General features: G+C 34.3%; 1 protein-coding gene across 1 annotated transcript in view; it reads left to right on the top strand.

The window, feature by feature from the left end:
* Positions 1 to 25,434, top strand: part of LOC145680895 (methyl farnesoate epoxidase-like) — a 186,629-nt gene that overhangs the window by 65,281 nt on the left and 95,914 nt on the right. The window contains exons 3-5 of the mRNA XM_081752053.1: positions 11,618 to 11,863; positions 13,097 to 13,521; positions 24,249 to 24,363. Of these exons, the coding sequence (XP_081608179.1) occupies positions 11,618 to 11,863; positions 13,097 to 13,521; positions 24,249 to 24,363 (786 nt within the window). The remainder of the gene's footprint in view (positions 1 to 11,617; positions 11,864 to 13,096; positions 13,522 to 24,248; positions 24,364 to 25,434) is intronic.

Below are 25,434 nucleotides of genomic sequence, written 5' to 3' on the forward strand. Positions count from 1 at the left end.
TCACAGTATGACTAGCGCCTTCACTTTATGTTGAATTGTTATTTGTTTAACTTTGCAGGCAAATATCTGAAACAAGAGAAAAGAAGAGCCATTAGTTTGACAATAATATCTGCTAGTGGAATGTGATGTTTACCCCCCCAACTCCCCAATAATAATAATAATAATAATAATAATAATAATAATAATAATAATAATAATAATAATAATAATAATAATAATAATAATTTGAATGGAAAAATAGCTTCACAGTAGCACCAAATGAAGAACAAATTGTGGAATTCCATAACTAACTGCAATTAGTTCTTTCATATAACAGCAAATGAATTGTTAAAATTACAGTGACAGAGCTATTCCTCAACCTTGCTTAGACCAGGAAAATTAGTGAATATTCTGAATCTGACGAAAATATTGATCTGATTCAGAATATTCCGACTACTATTAGAAACAATAGATTTGTAAGAGAAGAATTCCAAGATCATGGTTCATTTATAAAAAGAAGTGAAAATAATATTAAAATAAATTTAAATACGCATAGTAAAGTAGAAAACTAGGAGAACATAATAATACAGAAAATTACTACAAAAAGTGAAGAAACATAATTAAATATTCTTAATTTAAATACCCAAGGTGTTGAGAACAAAATGCCAGATCTGAAATTCTTCTGAACGAATTACCAGATAAAATAAATATTTTGTGTAAACATTAGTTTTGAAGTGCGATACTTAATTTGAGCGATTATTCCTTAATAAATTAATATAGTAGAGAAAGCTTTAAATGTGGAGGTACGCGTGTATTCGTAAAAAATGGCTTCACCATGATGGCTTAAAAAATGACTTAAACATAACTTAGGAAGAAGAATGCTTTGAATTCACAGTAGCAATGCATAAGGACAGTAATATAATTTTAGCAACATTATATAGAACACTAAATAGTGATTTAAAACGATTTTAAAATAAAATATATCTTTTCTTGCTGAAGTTAGTTCACTGGGGCACAATATTGTAATATGTGGTGACATAAACATTAACCATCTAAAAAATTCAAAGACGAAAGATGAATTGGGTCTAATCTTGAGTACATATGGTATAGAAGCTATAGTGAACTTTCCCACCAAGACAACAGCTAAATCGGAGTCTTCTGTTGACCAAATAATGACAAATCTGAAGAACAGGAAGATAAATTTAACCTGTGAAAACATAATTGCAGAATTTTCTGACCATGATGCACAATTGTTAAAAATCAGTTGTCTAAAAGGAAATCCCTCATCATTAAATCAAGTGCACATTACAAGGCCCCATCTGTCAAAGAACATAGCTAAATTTAAAGCCAAATTACAATATGAATATTGGTCTGAAATGTAAAATCACAATCTATTTGAAGATAAATTTAATAGTTTTAGTAACACCCTAACCTTATATTACTTAGAATGTTTTCGCAGAAATACTAAAATTATACATAAGAGTAACACAAAAACATGGATAACACAGGGCATAAACATTTCTAGCCAAAACTAAAAGAGCTACACAAAGACAGTAAGTATAACTTGAAAAAAATCCTTTCAAGAATACTACTTAAAATATAAAAAAGTATACCGAACAATATCGCGTGCAGCGAAACCAATACAATACAACTTAGCAGTAATAAAAATGAAGAAATATGAAATATTATTAAAAAAGAAATGAATGTAAATTCACTAGCAACAACTAATCTAATACCTAAAAATAACCACACTAAAATACATTCTTCTACCAAAATAGCAAATATTTTCAGTAACTGTTTCATACAATCACTCGAAAAAATACAGAACTCACATTGTCAACAAGTAAATAAATCAACTTTACAAAGCATAAAATTCAATAAGTATAGTATAAAATATAATATACGAAGTATATACAAAGTATAAAATTCAATAAGCACAGTATCTGTGTTCAATATATATACCTTTTGAAAAATAAAAATTATATATTAGGTTTTTTCTGTAACTTACGTAGAGCATTTGAAACTGTTGATCATGATATACTTCTACGAAAGATATTTAAATATGGCATTAGAGGAATTGTCCTCAAGTGGTTTGAATCATATTTGTGCAAATAACAACAACCTGTTCCTCGCTGCTGAAAGGGACGTTAAACTCAAAATCAACTTAATTAACAACAAGCTGTAAATGTTTCTTGTGGTACAGTAGGCAATATAAGCGACTGTAAATAAGATATAAAGGAAATAATATCAGGAGTCCCACAAAGAAGTATATTAGGGCCATTGCTTTTCTTATTGCATATACATGACCTTCCAAATTTCGTCGAGACCGTCCATATGACACTTTTTGCAGATGATACATCCTTGCTAATAACTCAAAAAGATGTGAAAATATTTCAACAAAACGTCAACATTATTCTCGAAGGGTGGTTTGAGGAAAATAGACTCGTGATGAATGAATCAAAAAAAAAGTATTTAGTTTATCTACCATGAATACAATGAATGACAAAGAATAAACGAAATAAATATAAGTATAGGCATTAAAATCTTACTTAAAGATACCACGACTAAGTTTATAGGTATAATATTAGAACAGAGTCTCAAATTTGATGATCACATAAAGCAACTAACACAATGTGCTCTGCAATTAACTCATTAATCGATGAGATGTCATTGCATGCAATCATAACATTATATCATGCAAGTGTGAAATTTCACATAGGATATAGAGTTGTGTTATGGAATAATATTACAAGTTTTCAAAGGTGAAATAAAATTATCAGAGCCATCACACGAAATAATCAAATTATTATTTAGGAAATTAAATGTGCTAACTCTACCATCGCTTTACATCCTTGGCTATGTAATGTACGTAAAACAAAATCCGGAAATATGAAAAAATGTAAATTTGCATAGTCATAATACAAGAACTAAAGAAAATATACATGTTCCTTCATGTAGACTGGAAACATGTTGAAAAAATTTCTTCTAGACATCCATTAAATTTTTCAGTCATTTACTTCAAACTGTTTAACTGATTAAAAATGTTAATTAGTTCAAGGCAGCAGTAAGAAAAATTCTGTTAAATGGTGGATTTTATTCTGTCAATGAGTTTTAAATGAAGAACGTGAATAATATTCTGGAGTAACGGTAGCAATTATTTCACTTAATGCCATGCATGTAAATAGTACCTTTATTTATTGCAATCAGTAAATTATATGTATATATAATATGTATTAAGTGTATGCTGTGTCTTCCGACATGTTGTATACCAAAGTGCTATTTTCACATGTATTTGGTACATGGAACTTAGTAAATACAATAGGTGATAATTAAAATATTACGAGGTAAAGTTCGGATTACTCTGTATAATACTGTATTTTATAGAAAAGCTAAAAATTACAACTGAAAATGTAAAGAATTCGGTGACGCAGCATAAACTATTGCTGAAAAAGATTTCCGCGTAGATTGAAAATTTCAATTCAAGGAAGTTACATTTCTTAGGATCTATTAGGTCTGGTAGAGTTAGTACATTTAATTTCCTAATTCCCTGTACGTTGGGAATGTAAGACATGCAGTATATACGCATCTGAATGGAGAAAGATCTCAACTACAATTAATAGCTTGTAATAGGTATTTCCTATGAGAAGGAAGATTGAACATAAACTTGATTCCAAATCTAGTCCACAACTTATGCTCAAGATATTCATAATTGTTTTGTATTGAAACATTTAAAAGTCTGCGTCATGTCAAAAGTCTGTACCATTTAAAAGTCTGTTGACATAGAAACATGTATACACATTATATGTTTGTAAATTCTTATTTCTACATACCAAAACGAACAATTAATGTGTTTCTAAGTAGCGGTTCTGGTATTGGCACTACACGCAGTAGCGCGAAAGTTTATTACACAGCAACACATGTCGTTGATTTAAACACCGCGTAAATCTGATTAGATGAAGCAAAAAACCTGCTTAAGGAAAAGTATCTTGACATTTGAAAAGAGCCATAATTAAAAACTGAGATCTCTAGAAGTGAAAGGAAATATCTGATTAGATGTTAGAAATAGCTTCCTTTGTATGATTTATGAGCTGTAGCCTTAGATTATACCATCGTAATGGGCGTATGAAGACAATAATATATTGACAAAACTGTAATAAAAATTATTAATATAAGATTTTTTGGATTTTGGTCAGACCTTGATTTTGTACTTAAAATACATAGAGTAATTGAAAGACGTTTAAATAGATCCTGCAGGGAAATATAAACGGTAAACTTTCCAAGCATCTTAAGGACTTATTTTCCCACTTGAGAATATTCTGACCAAATAAAATTAGCTGTATCTGAATGCTCCTCATTGTAGCTTTCAAACTACTTTCCTCATTGTAACTTACACAAAAGTAAAATCCGAGAAAGAAAACTTATTACTAATCTTACTACTGTGTTATAATCTAGGAAATATATCACTGCCTTTATCGGTCACATTTTTGTGTCTTATGATAAAGTGTCCGATGAAGACAATGATATGCGCCCGTAATTGTAACCAGCATAATAATAATAGATTCATCTAATAATAATAATAATAATGGGCACTGCTACACCGTAAAGAAGATCACGCACACAAGTTTCAATTTCGTCCGGTACATGTTAATCGTTGGAATGTTCGCTACTATCTAACGGCGTGATGTGTAACTTTTGCTACCTTTGTTTCAATAATAGAACCTGATACACCGTTAAAGTAACCGTAACCTGAAGATGATAATGGGTTGATTCTATTGTAGGGTGTCCATATTAAAAAAAAAACAATAAAAAAGTAGTAGTAGACCACTGTGTGTATATATATTCTGGAAATAGACACATTCATATACATCTGCAAACATATTTAGTGGAAACGATTTTTTTCACTGAATTCGGAGTGTGAACGAACACAACAGTAAAACCATAAATCATATTCGTATGCAAGATTTCCCGCTAATAACAACTCAAAACTTGTTACATCACATAGGAATTAACTATATAATAAACTACCAAAATCGTGAAAGAAAACCAAATTTGCAGTTTAAAATTTATTTTAAATTATTGTAACATAATCATCTATTTTGTAACGTAGAGGAGTAAATTAATCAAACTTTTATATATATATATATATATATATATATATATATATATATATATATATATATATATATATATATATATAAGACAAAAATTAAAATTTACTTTCTGTGTCCAGCAAATATATATTACGTACAAACGGCAGTTATTGAAACATTTTGTATCGCGTGAGAAAGATATGAACTCAAAAGTTCCTAAGACGGATAAGTAATTGAATACATAAATTACTCCAATCGTACTTGTTTGAAGTTCCTATTGCATTCAGTAAATCAAGTTTACAAACTTGGGAGGTTCAATGTTGCCATCTCATCAAGATGCTCATTATGGAAGGAAGGGGGGGATGAGCCAATTAAGACTAAGCATAAATTATTTATCAGAGTATAAAGATAGCCATAGCTAAGGATCACTAATTTTAAAATATCCGCGTGTTATCCTTTGTCCACACGTCTGGAAACAAATACACGATTCTGTTTCCGCACTTAAATTGCACAACAGGCTGCTCGGGACGCACACGATCCTCAGAAGAAAAACCCTTCTGTAGACAATGAACACCTCCTTGCGTTTTACTGACTTTTCTAGTGTTGCCAACACCCAGCTAATACCCTCGCCTGCTACCAACATCTCTCGCCATGCCCGTAAAGTCTGGGTTTGTTATTTACTTCCTTCACTTGTACAAAACGGAACAAATACTATTTTTTTTCAATCTACAACGGGACACGCCCCGAAAACGGGACTGTCCCTGTCAAAACGGGACGTATGATTGCCCTATTACATTGACAAACTTGGCTGAGATATTGCAACTTGTTCAAATACTAGTTTCGGTCAAGAATGATCGTGTGGAGAACTGTACGTACTAACATTATAATCATATAAATGCCACTTGCGTGATCCTAATAAGTGTTTGCTTTGGTCAGATTTTACTTGTATTTAAGAATAGCTCGTAATAAGGTACCGTACAGATCAGAATATTCGATTTGTTTAACCGAACACAATTTTAATCAATAAAATCTCGAATAGCTTGATGGATTTATTAAGTTCGGGTGTTAATATATACTTTAAAGGTATATTAACAAGAAGATATATCTTCTACTTGTTTACCTCAACCATAGGTTGGTGGGCAACATGGAAATTGTAAAACTTTTCTCCCGCATGGGAGAGCTGTTTTATACTTTGATAAGGCCTCTTCTTCCTAACTGCATCTAGATATTCGATCCTTGGTTTTCCTTCTGCCTTTCCCTCTATCAGCACGGTGATCCAATCAGACTGCCGAATAAGATGGCCAGGCATGCTGTTTCTTCTTTCTCCTATTATTTTCATGATCTGTTGTCCTTCATTAGCATCCTTTAATACGTTTTCATTCCTTTTCCGTTCGGTCCATGATATGCACAGCATTCTGCGCCAGCACCACATTTCAAATGCTTCTAGCTTAGATATTTCAGCTTTTCTCAATGTCCACGCCTCTGATCCGTAAAGCGCCACGTTCCATACCAGGGTCTTAATAAATCGTTTACGAACGTCCAACAATACATTTCTTGATGTTAGTAGTCCTCTTTTCCTATTGAATACTTGTTTAGCCTGCGCTCTTCTGGAACTTACGTCTCTTTTACTTCTTCCGTCCGAGCATACTAGACTTCCTAAATAGGGGAACGTCTTAACATCTTCGATTTTCTCTTCATCTAGCCATACGTTTGCCTCTTCCTGTTCTGCTCTTGTTTACTTTATCACTTTGGTTTTCTTCATTTTGCACGTTTTTGCCAGTTGGTCGTTCAAGTTTGAAAGTGCTTCCTGCAAGTCCTTTACGTTTTTTGCTATCAATGCTATGTCATGAGCAAAACTTATTATGCTTAATACCTTAACATTTACGTGTACGCCTTTCTCATTTTTATCAAAGAATTCTTTCATAGCCTCTTCTATATAGACACTGAACAGGAGAGGTGAAAGTCAACATCCTTGCCTCACTCCTTTACTTATTCTTGCTTCTTTCTGATTTCTTCCTATAACAACTGTCTGGTTCCTATAAAGTTGGTATATTATTCTTCTGTCTCTGTAATCCACTTTCAGATTCTTCAAAGCTTTGAACATTATATTCCAATCTACGTTGTCAAAAGCTTTTTTTATATCTACAAATGCTATCACAATTGGTTTGTTCATTCTAATGTGCTGTTCCATGATCAACCGTAGACTCTGTATTGCTTTCCTTGTCCTCTTTTCTCTCCTGAATCCAAACTGGTTCTCCGATAGCAGTTCTACGATTTTCCCTTCTATTCGTTGTGCGATAATTTTGCACAGTATTTTTGATGCATGGGCAAGCAAACTTAACGTTATATGTTCTTCGGATTTCAGTGCGCCTTTTCTCTTTGGGATAGGTACCAATATGCTTTTCTCGAAGTTTCTTGATATGTTTCCTGATGTACATTTCATTAATAAGACTAAATAGTTTCTTCTTTGTTACTGTTCCGAGATTTTTAATTACTTCTGTTGATATTTGACCTATTCCTGGAGCTTTACCATGTTGCATTTTCCCCAGAGCATTGCCAAATTCGCACTGTAAAATTGATGATCCTAATTCATTTTTATCGATGTTTTTTTTCCTTCTCTCTCTCTCTTCTTCGATCACTCTGGGGCCGCGGTGGCTCAGTGGTAGAGCGTTCACCTCTGGTGCTTGGGTTCCCGGGTTCGATCCCAGCCCCCGCCAAGTGAACTTTGTGGTGGACAAACACCGTGTGCGTGGGTTTTCTCGGAGTTCTCCCGTTTCCTCCCACTTTCTTCATTCCACCACTTCATTCATTACTCATCATCACCGTCTCCTTTAGCCTAACCGGCATATCCGTGGGACGTAAAACTCATAGATTTCATTTCATTTTTTCTTCGATCACTCTGTCTCCTTTGTAGAGTTCTTCAATGTATTCCTTCCATCTTCTTGTTATCTGCTCCTCTTCTATTAGCGTTGTCCTGTCCTTGTCTATGATAATGTCTGTGCCTTTCTTTTTCTCATCGAACTGTTTTCTAATCTTTCTATATGCCGTTTCTGTATTGCGTTTGACTATATTTTCCTCAATTTCCTTGTTTAAGTTGTTTATCCAGTTTTCTCTGGCCTTCTTTACTTCTCTGTTGATGTGATTTCTGCACCTTCTGTATTCCTCTTCTTTGTCTGTTATCTTGAACTATATTCTTATCTCCATCATTTCCAATATTTCTGCTGATATTGGAAATTGATTTCCAATATTTCCAGGGCTTATATTGGGTTATCGTTTTTCTTCCTATGTGCTCATAGGCAACTTTTGTAATCCCTGCTTTCATGGCTTCCCATTTCGAGTTGATGTCATCACCTGCTAAAGCTAGCCTAGACATCTCTTTGTCTATCGCGTTTGCAAATTTCTTTTTCATGTTTTCACCTCTTCTTAGCTTGTGTTCCATCTTTTGTTTGGTGCTACAATTCTTTTCCTCTTTAGTCGGAGTTCGCTTTTCATCAAAACTGAACTTTGGTCGTAGTCAACGTCTGCGTCTGGGTAACTCTTACTGTTCTTCACTTGATTTCTAAATGCTTGTCGGACCAGCATATAGTCTTAACAAATAAAATTGGAGGAGTAGTAATCACTGGAATAAATATGTCTTATGGGTTCTGTAGTGTTCAAAAGTCAGATTAGTGCCAAAACGAAAAGAGCTTTTGTAACTAGACTATGTGTGTTTCATGGATTCAGTTTTTGTAAATAGAGTGTGTCGTCTTCCTTGGTAACTTCAGTACAAGTAGGAAAGTTTCTCTTGCTTCGAGTGATGAGCCATATATTGCAAATGCGAAACTATTGAAGTTTTGTAAGGGGTAGACGATAGGACAGTATTGTTTAAGAAGATTCGAAATATATAATTTTCCAAAAAAAAAGTTTCTTTTCTTTTCTTGTTCTTCTTTCTATGTTTAGCGTTTACGAATAAGACTAGAGTAATCCACAATTAAATTATGATATCATAATCCTTTATAATATGTTATATATAACATATGTTTATATATATTATATATAACCTATGTTATATATAACAAACATCCACGTGATAGTAAACACTAAAATTAAGAAAAGAAAAAAAAGAAATCCAAATCAATATAAATCCATACGGATTTCTTTAAGAGCCATAGTCTTCGAAGAATTGATTTTTCCAGAGTTTTAAGAAACTATAGTTCACAATGTACCACTGAATGTTAATTCAATGACAAATATGAAAAATAATATCCATAAAATGCGTTGATAGAGAAGTCATAGCTGGGTGAATCTTGAATAAGAATTGAGTGATAGCAATGTTTTTGTTTTCACCTCTTGTTACAGAGTGTAGTTTTTTTTTTTTTTTTCTATTAAAGAATCGCTTTACTCAAGAGTCACTAGTAATATGTTCTAACCCGTGGGTTTAATTGTTGATATTTCTTACACTTGCCGTGCAACACAGATATATGGAATCATTTCAGATATCATTTTTCAAAAGTCTATTTTTTGGAGTCCGTGAATCCTAAATGATGCTTTTATACATATATTAATAGAGAGCATTAACTTACTTTTCTATGTTCCAGTCGTCATGTACTTCGTGTGTGCCATTTTTGTATCTTCACATACACACAAATACTTAGTTAAAATAGGAATACTACATTGCAAAAGTGGGCATTTTAAAATCAAAATAAAGTATATTTGCATTAGTGTTTGAGTTTTAGAACACGTTCACATTGAAGACACAAAATAATAATAATAATAATAATAATAATAATAATAATAATAATAATAATAATAATAATAATAATAATAATAATAATAATAATAATAATAATAATAATAATTTTTAAGCTTTGAACCGAATCTCTTTCTTCTTTTCTTTTTTCTTTTCGAGACATGAAAGTTACGTATCTCTAGTTAGTGACTTCAATATGGATGAGTTTTAAACAATTACATAAGTATTATGAGGACTGAAGGAACCACGATTTTTTTTTTTTTTTTTTTTTCGTATTCTCTATAGGTGTGAATTCAATGAAATTCAAAGAATTAAAAGGTTCGGCTGAGCAGAAGATCGAAGTCTGGTCTTCAGCTTAACGTGCCGGTGCGCTAATTACTACTCTACTCAGTCCATCCTTGACCAATTATATATCACTGTTGAGGTCAGTGCTCAGCGATCCACACCACATAGACTGGGGCTCAACTTCTGTTGTGCTTAGGCAATCTAGTATGTGTATTAATGAACATGATGCATAGTTGATTTAGGGAGGGGCTTGGGAGCTTCAGTCAGACCGCCACTGCTACAGGCCCTGCACAAAAAATGAGGAGAGACTTTGAAAATATTATTACATGACTGTTATTTCTCTTCTATTATTGACTTGGTTTGAAAACACATATGAAAATGCTTTTAACGTAGGTCTATTGCATTTAGTTGATCCTCACTTCTCTTTAATTATGTGACTTTTTATTGTGCAGTTACGTTACGAAAACTTTCAATTTTGACTTTATCGGGAGCACTTGATCTGTTTTAAAATCACACAATTCGGTCATATTTCTTCTTTGTGTGTGTATGCTTCTCTCTTAATGTTAATCTTTAATATAAACTCATTAAGTTACATTACTTCATTGTCTTTCAAATCTCCTTTGAATGTTGAAAAACTTTAGAAAGAGAATTTTTGTGACGAGATTCTTGACGAGACATTACTTTCACGACACATTTCGTTTTCGGGACGAGATAGCATCAGTTTTTGTCTCGTGGGCATTCCTATGGAGCAACTTGTAAAACTATTATTATTATTATTATTATTATTATTATTATTAGCCATTTTTCTTTTATATATTTTACCAACCCCTCTAAATAAATCGTGTTACTTTTAGTCGGTAAGGGCTGCGCAACCTGTTGGCCCCATGTTTCTAAATGTATAAATCCCGGCCTGTTTTTATGTATTACTAGAAATGCGGGAAAATCGCTTTTTCTTACGCAGTATTCCATATAGCACGCCTTATACAGTTCATAAAGTGTAAATGGCTGAGCATGTTTTACCGGCCTAGGAACGGAGTGGTGAATAGCGAATTGGCATTATGGTAAGCTGTACACCCGACTTTGATTCCCGGCCTAAACGTACATTTTATTCTTTGAATTTAATTAAATTTCAGTTAAGTACTTTAGGTTAAGATTGAAAAGTTTAAGTGTTGTATGAGTAATATCAGAAGTCTAATACAGCAAGTACGTTTAAGTAAACTATATTCGAAAGGCAGGATGGTTTAATATCAACGAACAAAATGCAACGTGAATAATAGAAAACTTGGGTGTTGAAAACTGTACGTACTTAAAGACATTGCAGTGCAAAAGAGAAAGAAAGGAAGACAGGAATAATTTTGTGCTAAACCATCATTCACCGTTTAAATGAACTTCATTCTGATTTCAAAGGAATAGAAAACTGAGGAAGGCAATAAATATTTTAAATAACAACTATACAATAGAGTAAAATATGTCTACTATGTTTAAAAAATCACATATGTTTGCAGTATCTTAAGGAACATATAAATTTTTGTAGGTCCTCCACGGTGGCCGTTTCTAGGAAACATATTCGAACTGAAATTTCTTGGTGAACTACCTTACCAAGCAATTCAAAACATAGCTAAGCGTTATGGAGAGGTAACTGGATTCTACCTAGGTCGACGCCCAATTGTTATTATTTCTGGTATGGACGCAATTAGAGAAGCGTTAATGAGGCAGGACTTAGGTGGTCGGCCATTAACAACCGAATACCAGAAGATGTTAACAGGAGGTTTCGTCTGTGGTATGTAATAGTTTCTTTCTTTCTTTCTTTCTTTTTTTTAACTTCTTAAAAAATAAATATAAGTACAATATATCAGCCGATTTCCTTGTAGCCTATTTTAAACTAGAACTTTCTGTTATAGAAGAAAATGTTAATAGTTGTGAAATAGTGAGTGCTAATATTTCGTTAAGTCAAATGTAGGGCGTATTTCTTTTAAATATTTCAAATATTAAATTTTAAATAGCGCAAGTTACTGATATTTCATTAGATATATTTCTCCTTTCTTTCTTTTTTTTAATGTATATTGCCCACTGCATGTTTTATTATTCTGTTATAAGTTAAAATCAAACAGTGTACCATATGATGGAGACTCTCGTAATATTTGCATTCGCCATGCAAATGTGATTTTACAAATATGTTAAATAATTGCTTCAACCACTAACGCCTTAATTTTGAATAAAACAGATTATTATTAACTGAAAAAGTGTATCTAGTTTTCTAATACATTGTATCCGCTGCTATATTTCCTTTTCATCAATCAGCAATAACTATCATGTTAGTAGTTAAATAATCTTCACAGCATCTTTTACTATCTACTTGTGACAGCGTTCACAGTGTTTTTCGCTGTATGAACAAGGATTGTTTGAAAAATTGCTTAAGTATCCATATAGTGAACGCAACTTAAACCTTATGTAACATCGACTTTTCAAAAATTGTTTTGTTTTATTTATTTATTTATTTTGTAGATATTCCAGCAACTCGTGAAGAATATGGTTATAATTTAGGTTTCTTCGGGGATAGAAGGAGATTTTTTAATACTTCTTTTCAGTTTTTATTGTATTAAAGAAATATTCATATCTCAGGACAGTAAATAAACCAATTACCAGTAAATTGTTTATTGTGGTAAATGCTGTGTACTGCTTTGGATTTTTTCTTTTTAAACTTAAAGCAGGTACCATCATTATTCGTAACTTACAAAATATAACGATGTCTAAATGAATGAGCTGGAATTTAAAAGTCTGAAAGCTTAGTTCCCTGCAAGTCGAGTACGTGCATTATTATTATTGTTGTTATTATTTGGAGATAAAGTTCAGTGAACATATCTCAAAGTGTAGAGAAAATTTTGAATTCTTGAATTTCTCAGAAATAATGTCACATTTCCGGGAGTCAGAACGAAAATTTTGAGTAGGAATAAAGAAACATTTATTACCAAACAAAAATGCACATTTCTTTGTTTACTTTCTCTTTAACTAGGTATTTTCAACACAGAAGGTCACTATTGGCATGAACAGAGGAAAGTAACTTTGCAAATACTTACGAAATTAGGATTTGGAAGCATTAAAATGGAGCCCATAGTACATGATGAAATTAGACTTTTATTTGAAGAATTGTGGTGGAGATTGTCCGATCCCTCTGAGACTGAGAATACAATTTGGGCACAAGAAATTCTGGGAGCAGCTGGTATAAACGTAATTTGGCGAATGATTGCTGGAGAACGCTTTGAGAACAATGAGTCTGAAATTAAACAAATTTTAGAAGAAGCTAGAATTTTTGAAAGCTTAGCTGATGCCTCCGGTGGTATAGTAAATAATTATCCAATCATTCTTCATCTCTGTCCAAAACTAACAATTCTTCCTACAGCTAAAAAAATTCGCAAGGATCTTTATAATATTATTGGAGTAAGTAAGTTCATGTTATTGATGAGTAAGAAAGTTGATTTCTATGATTGAATTCGTGATTTGAATTATTTTAACACCACTAGTACGAAGTTTGAGTAATTTATATTATTAAATTACATATACTTGTAAAATAAGGATAAACATTTTGAGAAATTTAGCTCCCTCATTGAACAATCTCTTTAAATGCCGTCCCCCCACTTCCAGAAAATATATGTCGCGTCCCCTCACTTTCTAAAAAAAATACAATGGGTAAATATAGGCACGGGAAATCTGCCTATCTTTTCAGATCCACTTTATCCCTGGTTACAGCATTATATACATAGTACAAACTGACATTTTTTCATTGAATATCTAAAATTACGATCCACTACGTGTATGGTGTAATCTTGTTAGCTGACCATATGATAACACTGTTCAACAACGAAAATGTAAATTGAACAAAATCAGTTAATTCTTATTGGTTTTGTGGTGCTGATCACGAATTTGAAAGTTATTTTCGGATATTAGCTCTACTTTTCGTTTTACAGGCATGTCTAATAATAACGCTTTAAAAATAAATATATTCGCTTCGTTTGGGGTAAAATGTTACACTGATCCGGCAACACTGGAGAAACTATATGAACGTTTGGTTTCATTGTGTTCCTTATCTCAGTAGTGTTCTGCTATTGTTAGAAAAGACAGGTTTAGTGCAGTTATCAGCGTTTTGGGTGTGACGTTTGTGTAGTGCAGGACATAAAAATACAACTACAAGTACGCAAAAATACTGGTATTTCGAATGTATATTTTTAAATAGTTGTCGGAACTATTTCAAGTGACATTTTGAGGATTTCAATAAACAAAAATGCCGCGAAATTGTGTAAACAGTGCGGATAGCTTCTGCTACGTGTGTGGGGAAGTGACATTTTCCTCACAAAAGCAGACTATAACACCACTAATAAGAAAAGCCTATCAATATTACTTTGGTTGTAAAATTGGAGACCAAGATAAATCTTGGGCACCCCACATTGTGTGTAACACTTGTGCCAGCAATCTAAGAAATTGGATTAATGGGAAGGGGCGCTCAATGCCTTTTGCAGTGCCCATGATTTGGAGGGAGCCAAGCGACCACATCAGAGACTGTTATTTTTGTATGGTTCCTTCCGTCAAGAAAGGAATTTCCACGAAGAAGCGGGCCTTGATCTATCCTAACATTCCTTCTGCAATGCGCCCTGTTCCACATGGAGAAGGACTACCTGTTCCTGACCCACCTAAAGAATACGATCTTTTATCTGATGATGATCAAGAAGTTGAAGCTCCTGAATCAAGTATTTCGAAGGACCCTACGTTTGTTGTAAAAGAACCTCCATGTGAACCACATACACTTACTCAAGAGGAACTAAGTGATCTAATCAGAGACTTGGACCTCTCGAAAAGCAAAGCCGAAATTTTAGCGTCACGCTTAAAGCAATGGAATTTATTGCAGGAAAAAGTAAATATTTCAGTGTATCGGAATAGGGAGAAGATGTTCACTTCATATTTTTACTATGGAAGACACACTTGTGGCATGTACAGATGTAAATGGTCTCATGAGGGCACTTAAAATTAATTACGAACTTACGGAGTGGAGGCTCTTTATAGATTCGTCCAAGGTGAGTTTAAAGGCAGTGCTTTTACATATTGGAAATGAACTTCCTTCAATTCCTGTAGGTTACGCAGTTCATATGAAGGAATCTTATGAAAACTTGAAACGTTTACTTCAAGCCATTAAATATTACGATTTTCAGTGGCTCATTTGTGGTGACCTTAAAGTAATAGCACTGTTGCTAGGTATGCAGTTAGGGTATACAAAGTATTGTTGCTTTATATGTGAATGGGACAGTAAAGATCGTGTATCTCATTACCGCAAAAGTGATTGGAGTACCAGAGAAACTCTTCAGCCGGGAGTGAAAAATGTGCAGCATGAACCACTGGTAGATCGTAACCGAATTTTGCTTCCCCCTCTACATATTAAATTAGGTCTTATGAAAAGTTTTGTTAAGAGCATGAACCAAGAGGATGAGGCCTATAAGTATCTAAGAGGACAATTCCCTCGATTAAGTGATGCCAAAGTTAAAGAGGGTGTTTTCATAGGGCCACAGATTAGGCAACTATTCAAAGATCACAAGTTCGACGAAATTCTCCAAGGTGAGGAGAAAGCTGCGTGGGAAAGCTTGAAGAGTGTTTGTTCACAGTTCTTGGGAAGACACCGAGCAACAAATTACAAACAACTGATAGCAAAGTTGTTATTGTGCTACGAAAATCTTGGTTGCAATATGTCTCTGAAACTCCACTTTCTTCATTCACATCTAGACTTCTTTCCCGAAGATTGTGGAGCAGTAAGTGACGAACATGGTGAGCGTTTCCATCAAGATATTGCAGCCATGGAGAAGAGATATGAGGGAAAGTGGAGTTCTAACATATTGGCCGACTACTGTTGGACTATTGCAAGGGATGCTCCAGATGTAACCTACAAAAGGCAAGCCAAGCGAAGACGCTCAAAATAAAATAAACATAATCCTGTACAAGGGATCACTTGAAAATTTTGTCTACATTGCAGTGTAGTTCTTGCACAAAAAGGTATTTGTACATATTTTTCATGTTTTGATGTTAATACTGATTTTTATTACGGAATTGTTAATGTTTAACTTGACCACGGTTACTTTATTTTCTGTATCGCTGTGAAACTGGTATTTGCGCAATTTTGAAAAAGGAAGTACAAGGGTATAGAAAGCTATAGGTTAGGGTACTTCTTAACTCCCCAGCTTATCACATCACAGTGAAATAGATAAAAAAAAGTGAAATGTAGGTTTCTACAAGGATTTTGCTTAAATGTTCTATAAATATTAATACATTTGTATATATACAGCTACTATTGTACAAGGGCGTTTTTTTCACAACCTGAGCTAAGAAAATTCTTCTATTATCATTTCCTTTCATATTATGCTTAAATGAATGTAAAAATCGCAATTTCAAAGAATTTACATACTTTCGATCAAAATTTGTTGAACAGTGTAATCAGTGGGAAAAAGTGAGTTTAAAATGTTGTCCAAACTTGCAACTATTTATCTCATAATATTTAGCTTATTAAGTATGATGTAAAATGTAATATAATCTCAAAAGAAAAATGAAATGACTGAAATGAACGTTTTATAACTATTTATTAAGTGTATCACCTACAAATGAAGGCGATAATTATGTAGAGAAGTAAGGGAAGCTTCAGGTATCTAACAGAATTGTTTTTTCCAACACATATTGTGTTTCTCATGTACTGTAATGATCAGTAGAATACTCATCCAAATAATATTCCTTCCAATTGTATTTCTTTCTGATATTCCAAATGTTTTGCAAGTGTCCCACTTTTCGTAAGACCGAGAACTTAATTTACCTTGTTATTTTAGGGACACCGTATTTATTATTTTACCACTGTTCTGAAATTTCCCTTACTTCTCTACATAATTGCCACTGTCATTTAAACATTTGTCGTATCTGTTCACTTCAAAATTCCCATGTTATATACTCTTCTGCCGCCAGTTCATTAAGTCAAGTGTGTGATATCGCGTCAAGAATGTCAGTATTGAGCTCATTTTCTGAGTTTTATGTTGATCACTCAGTTGCTGCGGAACCTATCGTGCACAAATTTATTTATTTATTTATTTATAGAACAAATTCCCAGATACAGCATAACTTTGCCATTTTACACAGGGACATGCTAACAAAAGAAAGAAAAAAAACAAGACAACAATAACAACAACATAGAAAAAAGAGTGTAAAAGTAAAACTATTCCGTCAAAGCTCCTTTAATTGCTCTTTCAAACACTGGGTAGCTCGAAAAAATGTCCACATCAGTTGTTACTTGATTATAACAGTTTGGTATTCTATAAAAAAGAGACCTCTGTATAACAGCCAACCTAAGACGGGCAAGATGGAATAGGTGGGTATTCCGGGTGATGCGGGAAGGGACACGTAAGGATAGTTCCTGAAGTAATATTTCCGATCTTAAGCTTCCATTAACTATTTTATGTAGATATTTCAGGTCAGAGATAATTCTGCGTACTTCAGGAATCTGAATATTAAGATGGCGCAAGAGCTCCTTCTTAGATAATATTCGAAGTGCAGGAACACGAAAACGGACTATAGCGATGAAGAAATTGAGAACAGAATCAAGTCTGGAGAGATGTGTAGGTGCTGCCATGGCCCATATGGGAGAGCAGTATTCGATCTTGGGCGCTTAAAGTCTTATAAAAAGTTGCTAATGAAGAAACAGTGCGTAGTTCGGTGAATCGATAAAGAAGTCCCAACATGCGCATTGTATTCTTTAGTATTGAGGAGATGTGGTCAGAGAAGGTGAGTTTTGAATCAAAGATGACACCAAGGTCGTTATGACTAGCAGAATGTGTGATAGGGGAATTGTTGATATGGTATGTGGAGGGGACAGGAGACTTTTTCAAAGTAATAGTAATACTGTCACATTTCTTACTGTTGAGTTTCAAGTGCCACATTTCACACCAGCCTGTAAGGTAATTTATGTCTTCCTGTAGAGCAATTGTGTCATGGAGACACGATATTTCTCTGAATAACTTACAATCGTCAGCAAAAAGCAGAAGGCCACCAGGTTGAGCTGATAAGTGCGTGTAGAGATCATCCATATACAGGACAAACAGCAGAGGCCCAAAGTACACTCCCCTGAGGCACCCCTGAGATCACGGGTTGGGGGTTAGAAGTCGCCCCTGAAAGAACAACTCTCTGTTTACGGTCCTTCAAGTAGCTTGTGATTAGAGAGAGAAATTTGCCATGTAAATTAAATCTATTGGAGAGTTTATGAAGAAGATGAATGTGACTCACAGAATCAAAGGCCTTCGAGAGATCAAAGTAGATAACATCTAATTGAGTATTGTTATTCATACATTTGACTGCACAGGAAAGAAGAGTACTTAAGTTTGAGAGACTAGAGCTTTTCGGTAGAAAGCCGTGCTGAGAACTATGGATGTAAGGTGAGGTGAATTTAAGTAGCCTGTCTTTGATTATTTTTTCGCAGATAATTGATATTACAGAAAGAAGAGATATTGGCCTATAGGAGGATACATGATCTTTAAGTCCTGATTTGTATATTGGGGTCACGTGAGCTAGTTTCCAACTGGTGGGATAATACCCTTCCTTGAAGCATCTATTGAATAAGATAGATAGACGGACCGCAATAACTGAAGCAGTTTTGTTGAGAAAGAGAGGACTAATTTTATCGGGTCCAAGTGATCTATGTGGAGATAACGATAGCAAGAGAGCCAGAACTTCGCCTGGGGTGGTAGAGAGAATGGATAAGGTGTCCGAACAGATGGGGTGGAGAGGGGGGAGATGGGTTGTAGAGGGAAGGGAAGTAAATGTTTTGCAGAAGTAGTTATTGAAGAGGTCTGGTCTTTGATCATCACTCTCTACAGTATTTTCATCTTGAACTGTTGCCGGTATACCCGGAGATTTTGTTCTAGATTTAATTACAGACCAAAAGACTTTAGGGTTACTAACAGTAAAATCACCAATTGAGTCCATGTATTCAAAATATTTACGCCGCTGTACCTTCTTGGCAAGACTTCTAATTCTAGCAAAGTTTTTGTATGTGTAGTCACTCGGATGTGATTTCCATAGAGTCCAGGCAAGCTTTTTGTTTTTAAGAAGTTCACGAAGTTCATTGTCGTACCAGACTGGAAACCTGTTTGATTTTGATGCTTTCACCGGCACAAAGTCCTTTATGGCTGAGTGGACAACAGATGTAAATAAGTCCACAGCGTCGTCAACAGTTCCTACCTCTAACAAACACCAAGGAAACAGTTCAATAGCCCGGCAGATGTCACCCCAGGGGGCTTTATTCCAAAGAAGTTGTGACCTACTTTTGAGGGGCTGGTTTGTAGTAGTGGAGGGGAGGAAATCGAAAGAAACATCCAAGGAATCGTGATCCGAGGGGAAAAGATTTCTGCATGGGACAACACAACGAGGTTCTAAGTTAGAGAGAATATAGTCAAGATTGCTATTATTGCGGGTATTATGCATATTATGTTGACCTAGACGAAGTCCATGAATAAAATTGTCCATGAAATAACTGTCGTTTCCATCTTTAGCGACGCCATGATTGCTGTCCTGCCACGTGATGGAAAGGTTGAAATCACCCAATAGGATGACGTCACCGTGTGACAACGCATGTAACAGTGAGTCATGACAAGCTTCTAAGATATGCTGGGGGGTGTTCTTGTGCGGCCTATAGAAGCACCCAATAAACACAGAACGACGCTTTGGAATAAATACTTCCACCCAAATAAGTTCACAATCCCGTTCGAGATCCAGTCTTCTCTTGCTCTTCCACTTATTATTTACACAAATCATCACTCCACCTCCACGAGTTATGCGGTCTTTACGATAAATGGTGAAATTATTAGAAAAGCTAATTTCACTGTCGTTCACTGATTCATTCAGCCACGATTCGGTCACTGCGAAACAATCCAGTTCCCTTATCTCACCTAGGTTCAATGAGCACACAAGTAATTTGTTTTTAATGCTACGAACATTTTGATAATATATATTGAAAGCACTGGTGTAATATGGACAGGGTGGGCCAGGATTTACGTGAATATCACCACAAAGGAGGAGAAAACAAACGAGAATGAGGCACTGTTTTTTTGCTTTTGACTCATACCTTGGCACAAAATCACTGGTAGTTCCTCCGTCACTGTTAGCAGTACCAGAGAGAGCATATGGCGGTCCTCTTGGTATGAAGGCAGCAGCAATAAAATGAAATGATCTTCCACTACACTTCAGTCCATGTTTCATTGGCAATGCTTCACTTGGGAAAGTCACAGCACTGATACCACATGAAGATAGTAGAGCACGCACATAAACACTACACACAACCACCAAAAAAAGGTAAACAATAAGAGCACCACTTTGCATCGACTTCGAGCTTGACGCCATCTTGCAATATATGATTGCAAATTTTGTTATAGATGAGATGTTGCGACACCGAGCAAAGAATGAGAAATGTCTAGAAACACAATAAGCAATTCGTCGAGAGTTACGCGCCTATCTTGCAAGATTCTGTTGTTCATTGCAGTCTTCAGATCTTCTTCGATGAGTAATGGGGGTCTAGGTCAAGTTTCATTGTGAACAGTTTTTCGTCCATTGTTGAACATCTTAAACCATTTTCTCACATTTCTTTCGTTCATTACATTATTAGCATACACTGCTTTCAGCTGCCGGTTTCCCCTTTTGAGCGTTCAGGAATCAATTAACTCATGTACTCGTGTAATTCACAGTCGGCGAGGTTTTCAATCATGCAGTTCATTTTGAACAGTAAAAGTGCACAAGGGCGACTTCAACTTTCACTCACAGTGTTATGAGCACAGCTGTTACAAAAGCCAATTGATCCTGAAAAGAGAAACAGGAGTGATCTGCGTGACGGAAATGCATGAGCTGTCTTTCGTTTGAATGCAGTGGCCACCTGGCTTAATGAACTGGCGGCAGAAGATTGCAACATGGAAATTCTAAAGGTTGTGAACAAGTACGACAAATGTTTAAATGAAGGTGATAATTATGTAGAGAAGTGAGGGAAGCTTCAGGTATCTAACAGAATTGTTTTTGCAACACATATTGTGTTTCTTATTTTATATACCTAAACAATCTTTGTTTTTGGATGGCTCTCGTAATTGTAAAAGGTAACATTTGACCCCTTAATAACGGTTTCCATGTTGATATGTTGCTGCATATATGTTTCTCCCTAGATTTTTTTCTTAAAGGCGAAATATTAAAGGCTGTCCGATCAGTAATAACGCTAGAGTGGACAAGTGGACAGTCGCCTGTCCCGACTGCCCCTTTCAGAGATGTAATGTAGATCAAGTAAATAAAACTGTGTGCTCCCAAAATCTGACTGTCTCTCCATTTGGCCCTCTCTCAAGAAATTAGAGCTGGCGTTGTCACTGTGTCCGTACTGGGTTGACTACCCATGAGTGCACTCCTGACGTAGACAAACTAGTATATTTTAAAGAGAATCAGGAACTTTTAGGGGGAAAGGTTCAGAACTGGTGAACCACCTCACCCCGCTGTAGTTGCACCCTGCATACAACTATCTCTAGATATTAAATATAGAAATACTTCACATACATTCGTTGGAGGAATTTTGTTAGAGATAACGTGGTGACACTGAATGTCAAATTCACAGTAGGATAGTCTTGAAATATGTCAAGATGACTGCCGATCTCGTTTTTTGTTGTCAGGGCATGTTTAGAGAAGACCTGTCCTCGTTATGTAGGTCAAGGATAGTCGTTACCTGATCGAGTTAATTTTGAATTTTGCGTTATCATCATCGTGAACCGTCTAGAGCTCATGTAACCATACTAATATTATTTTTACACGTATGAACATTTTAAATTTTGCCTTATCAAGTAAAAAATCACACGTGATCATGTTAATATAAATTTTGCCTTCTCATGATTTTGAAAAGTTTACGTTATTAAAGATTTAATTATTAATATATATTTTCGTAAATATAAATATAAATATTATTTTAAGGAAGTATAAATGGATATAAGAAATTCTTTCTTTCTTTCTTTACTTAAAATGATGAATGGGTCAACAATTTGCATGAACATCCATTTTGTATATATTGAAGTCGGGGCTTTATTGAGACTGTAGGTGCATCTGCTTCGTACTAGCGCTGAGAAGAGACTGACCGTTAGAGAAGAGAGGGGATGTTAAATGACTTAGTGCACCGTTAGATGTCGTAGTGAAAAGTTTGGAGATGTTGAAAATAATGTCACACACTTTTGCTTTATTTATAGAGTTTACGCCGTTAAATCACTTCATGTTATTTCTACACTAGGAACTGTTAAATTACTTCATGCAGATTATTTTTATTTAATACCGTTAAATCATCTCATGTAAATTAATTTTATTTCTGGGCTTGGCAACGTTAAATCATCTCATTTTTGTTTTAAATTAAAACTCATACACATAAACCTGATATCGTGTATTACGGATTACTAAATATAATACACATCATATAACTTTATTATTAAATTAAGTATGCATATCACATGGTATCACGTGAAAATGACATCAGTGAAAATTTTGTTTAAATATAGTGTACAGCTAAGTTTAGTATAGTATTTTAGTATTTTACAAATTGAAAGTTTAGTATACAGCTAAGATGGATTTTTCTTTTGAAATTGAAGTCTTAGATTTTAACACAAACTTTCAATTTGAAAAACTGCGAGGAAAAAGCAACGTCTGGAAAACAGGTTAACAAATGATAAATTGTACATTCTCCACAGTCTCCAGATTAACCTACCGCGGGAAACAGGCGTATTTTTATATAAGGAAAGTATACAATGCGTATTAGCTTTAGAATTGGCAGAAAAAAAATGGAAGAAAAATTGAATTATTTTCATCCGCTTACCCTACCGCCTATAGTCTCTCTTTCACTGCCACCATCGCTTTCAATGTTGGATTACGGACATCCAAATTGTGACTGTAAAACTTATGCATTTTGAATCATTTTTCCTTAGAATACGCATTTTGATGAAATTGACATGATGAAAGCCCGCTTTAGCCAATACTTAACTATGTACAAATTACATTTCAAATGGTTCAGGTGTTTTCCTGTGGTGATGAGACAAATATATGCCAACTTTTTTAAATAATGAGTTTATATATCGTGTTTTATCTGTCTAACTTGAAAAACTTTTGAAATGCCCTATTTTGGACATAATTATTGAAAAATGAAATGAAATCTTTCAGTCTTACGTCCTACGATTATGCCGGCTACATAAATTTTGAACCCGATCACCTGCTTATAATATATATATTTTGATGAAAATGCATGATAAAAACCAGGAAAGAAACAAGTGTTCCAAAATCCATTTCAAACGATTCAGCTGTTTTCATGTAATGATGAGACAAGCAACGAAGACGTCATTTTTATTTATTTAGAAAATATTATCGAGAAATTATCCACTTTCTTCTCTTAAGTGGAATTTTCGGAAACACTGGGACAGCACGTTTCCACTTAGTATTTTAAATAAGGAGCTTATGTATGAAGTTTCATCTTTGTAATGTCAGAGGAAGTAACATGATTAAAATGTGGCTCAAGCCAAATGCTAACTATGTTCAAAAAATCATTTTAAACAACTCAGCCGGTTCACATTTTTTAAATAGGCAATATCGATTTGAATATGGAGAGAAAACATAGAAGTTTTTCTCTTCTCCTTTAGCAGTGTAATTTTCGAAAATGCTAGGACACATGTCCAATTATTCTTAATGAACATCACACGCACCGAGTTCTATCTTCCTTACTTGAGGGTCTCCGTAGATATATTATTTTTGACATACATTTTTTAAATGCACTCTCTCCCCTTTCGCATTTTGATTAAATTGATATCATAAAAACCCAGTTCGAGGTAGGTGCTAAATGTGATCGAAAATTCGTTTGAAACTGTTCAGCTGTTTTTCCGTGACGCTGAGATAGCGTTGATTTCAGCTTTTTATATGATGCATACGTATGTTTATATGGTATGACGTGTTTTTATGATATATATAGATATAGATATAGATATAGATATAGATATAGATATAGATATAGATATAGATATTCTTCATATTTCTTTTTTCATTTATAGAATCGTAATAGACATAAACAACTTTTAATTTTTACCTCTTTAATTTTTTTCCTATAGGAATCAATTAGAAAACATTTACAGTATCCAAGGCCAACAAATCCTCGAGATTTTTTGGATGAATATTTGGCTGAGAGAGAAAAGCATATTTATGATCCTTATAATACATATACATGTAAGTTTCTTAGAAGGCTTCAATGAGTTAGAAATTTAATTAAAGTTATACAATTGTAAAGATTTAAAATATATTTCTTTGATTGGAATTCAATTTACTCAAGTTTCGTTTTCGAAACCGATGGACCGAGGTTAAGTCGGAAAATAAGATTTTCCTTGCGCTTATAGATATGTGTTTACAAAAGACTGCATAATATACTGCGAAAATAAAGAACAAGGTTTACTTTTTTCTTTTTTTCTTCTTCTTTCTTTTTTTTAAACATAAGAATCAAGGACGTTAATGCATTTGTCATAACACTTTATTAGGTTTAAATCCCTCTTGGAAAAAGTGCGTGTCTTGCACATGGAAAAACTCCTTTACGGCTATCTTTACTTTGTCATTGATTCCAAAGTACCTTTCTCTGGGAGCCTTCATTAGTGCCGGAAAGATATGAAAGTCCCTGAGCACCAAGTCGAGATAGGCAAGGCACTCCCAGCCAGTGGTGGCAAGATAGTTTTCCGTTGCTGCCGATGAGTGTGGTTCCACATTGTCATTTAGAGGAAAACGCCAAATGTCAAAAGGCCAGGCTGCTTCCTGCAGATACTAAATTTTAGTCGCGCAGTGTCGAACAATACCGCTGAACATTGATTGTTTCAACTTCCGTACTTGCCGGGAACAATGGACTGCTCATCAAAAAATTCTGCTGGCACTGTTATAACACAATCTGTAGGATCTGGTCGTACTTCACAAATGAATCTACAAGTGGCTGTCGTATTAAACCAATGTCCTATTCCTCATTGCTTTACGATTTTTTTTAAAAAAAGAAGAAACTTATATTTTGTCTTCCTCGCACTATTTAAAAACAAATAAACCGGAGGTAAAACACTATTTGGAATTTGGATTTACAGATAACGTAAAAATGAATTGAGGAGCGGTAGTTTTCCATTGAAATTAGAGGGTATTTATAGGACGTGCAGTCGTTTGACTTATATTTTTAATAAGCTGCTTCACTGCGGATATTTTTTTCCTGCATTGATTAACTTTTTTCTCCTAATATTTTATATACGTAAGACAATTGGAAAACTATTTAAT

This window comes from Thermobia domestica, chromosome 3 (genome assembly GCF_964235325.1).
Source record: "Thermobia domestica chromosome 3, izTheDome1.hap1.1, whole genome shotgun sequence".
Lineage (NCBI taxonomy): Eukaryota > Metazoa > Arthropoda > Insecta > Zygentoma > Lepismatidae > Thermobia > Thermobia domestica.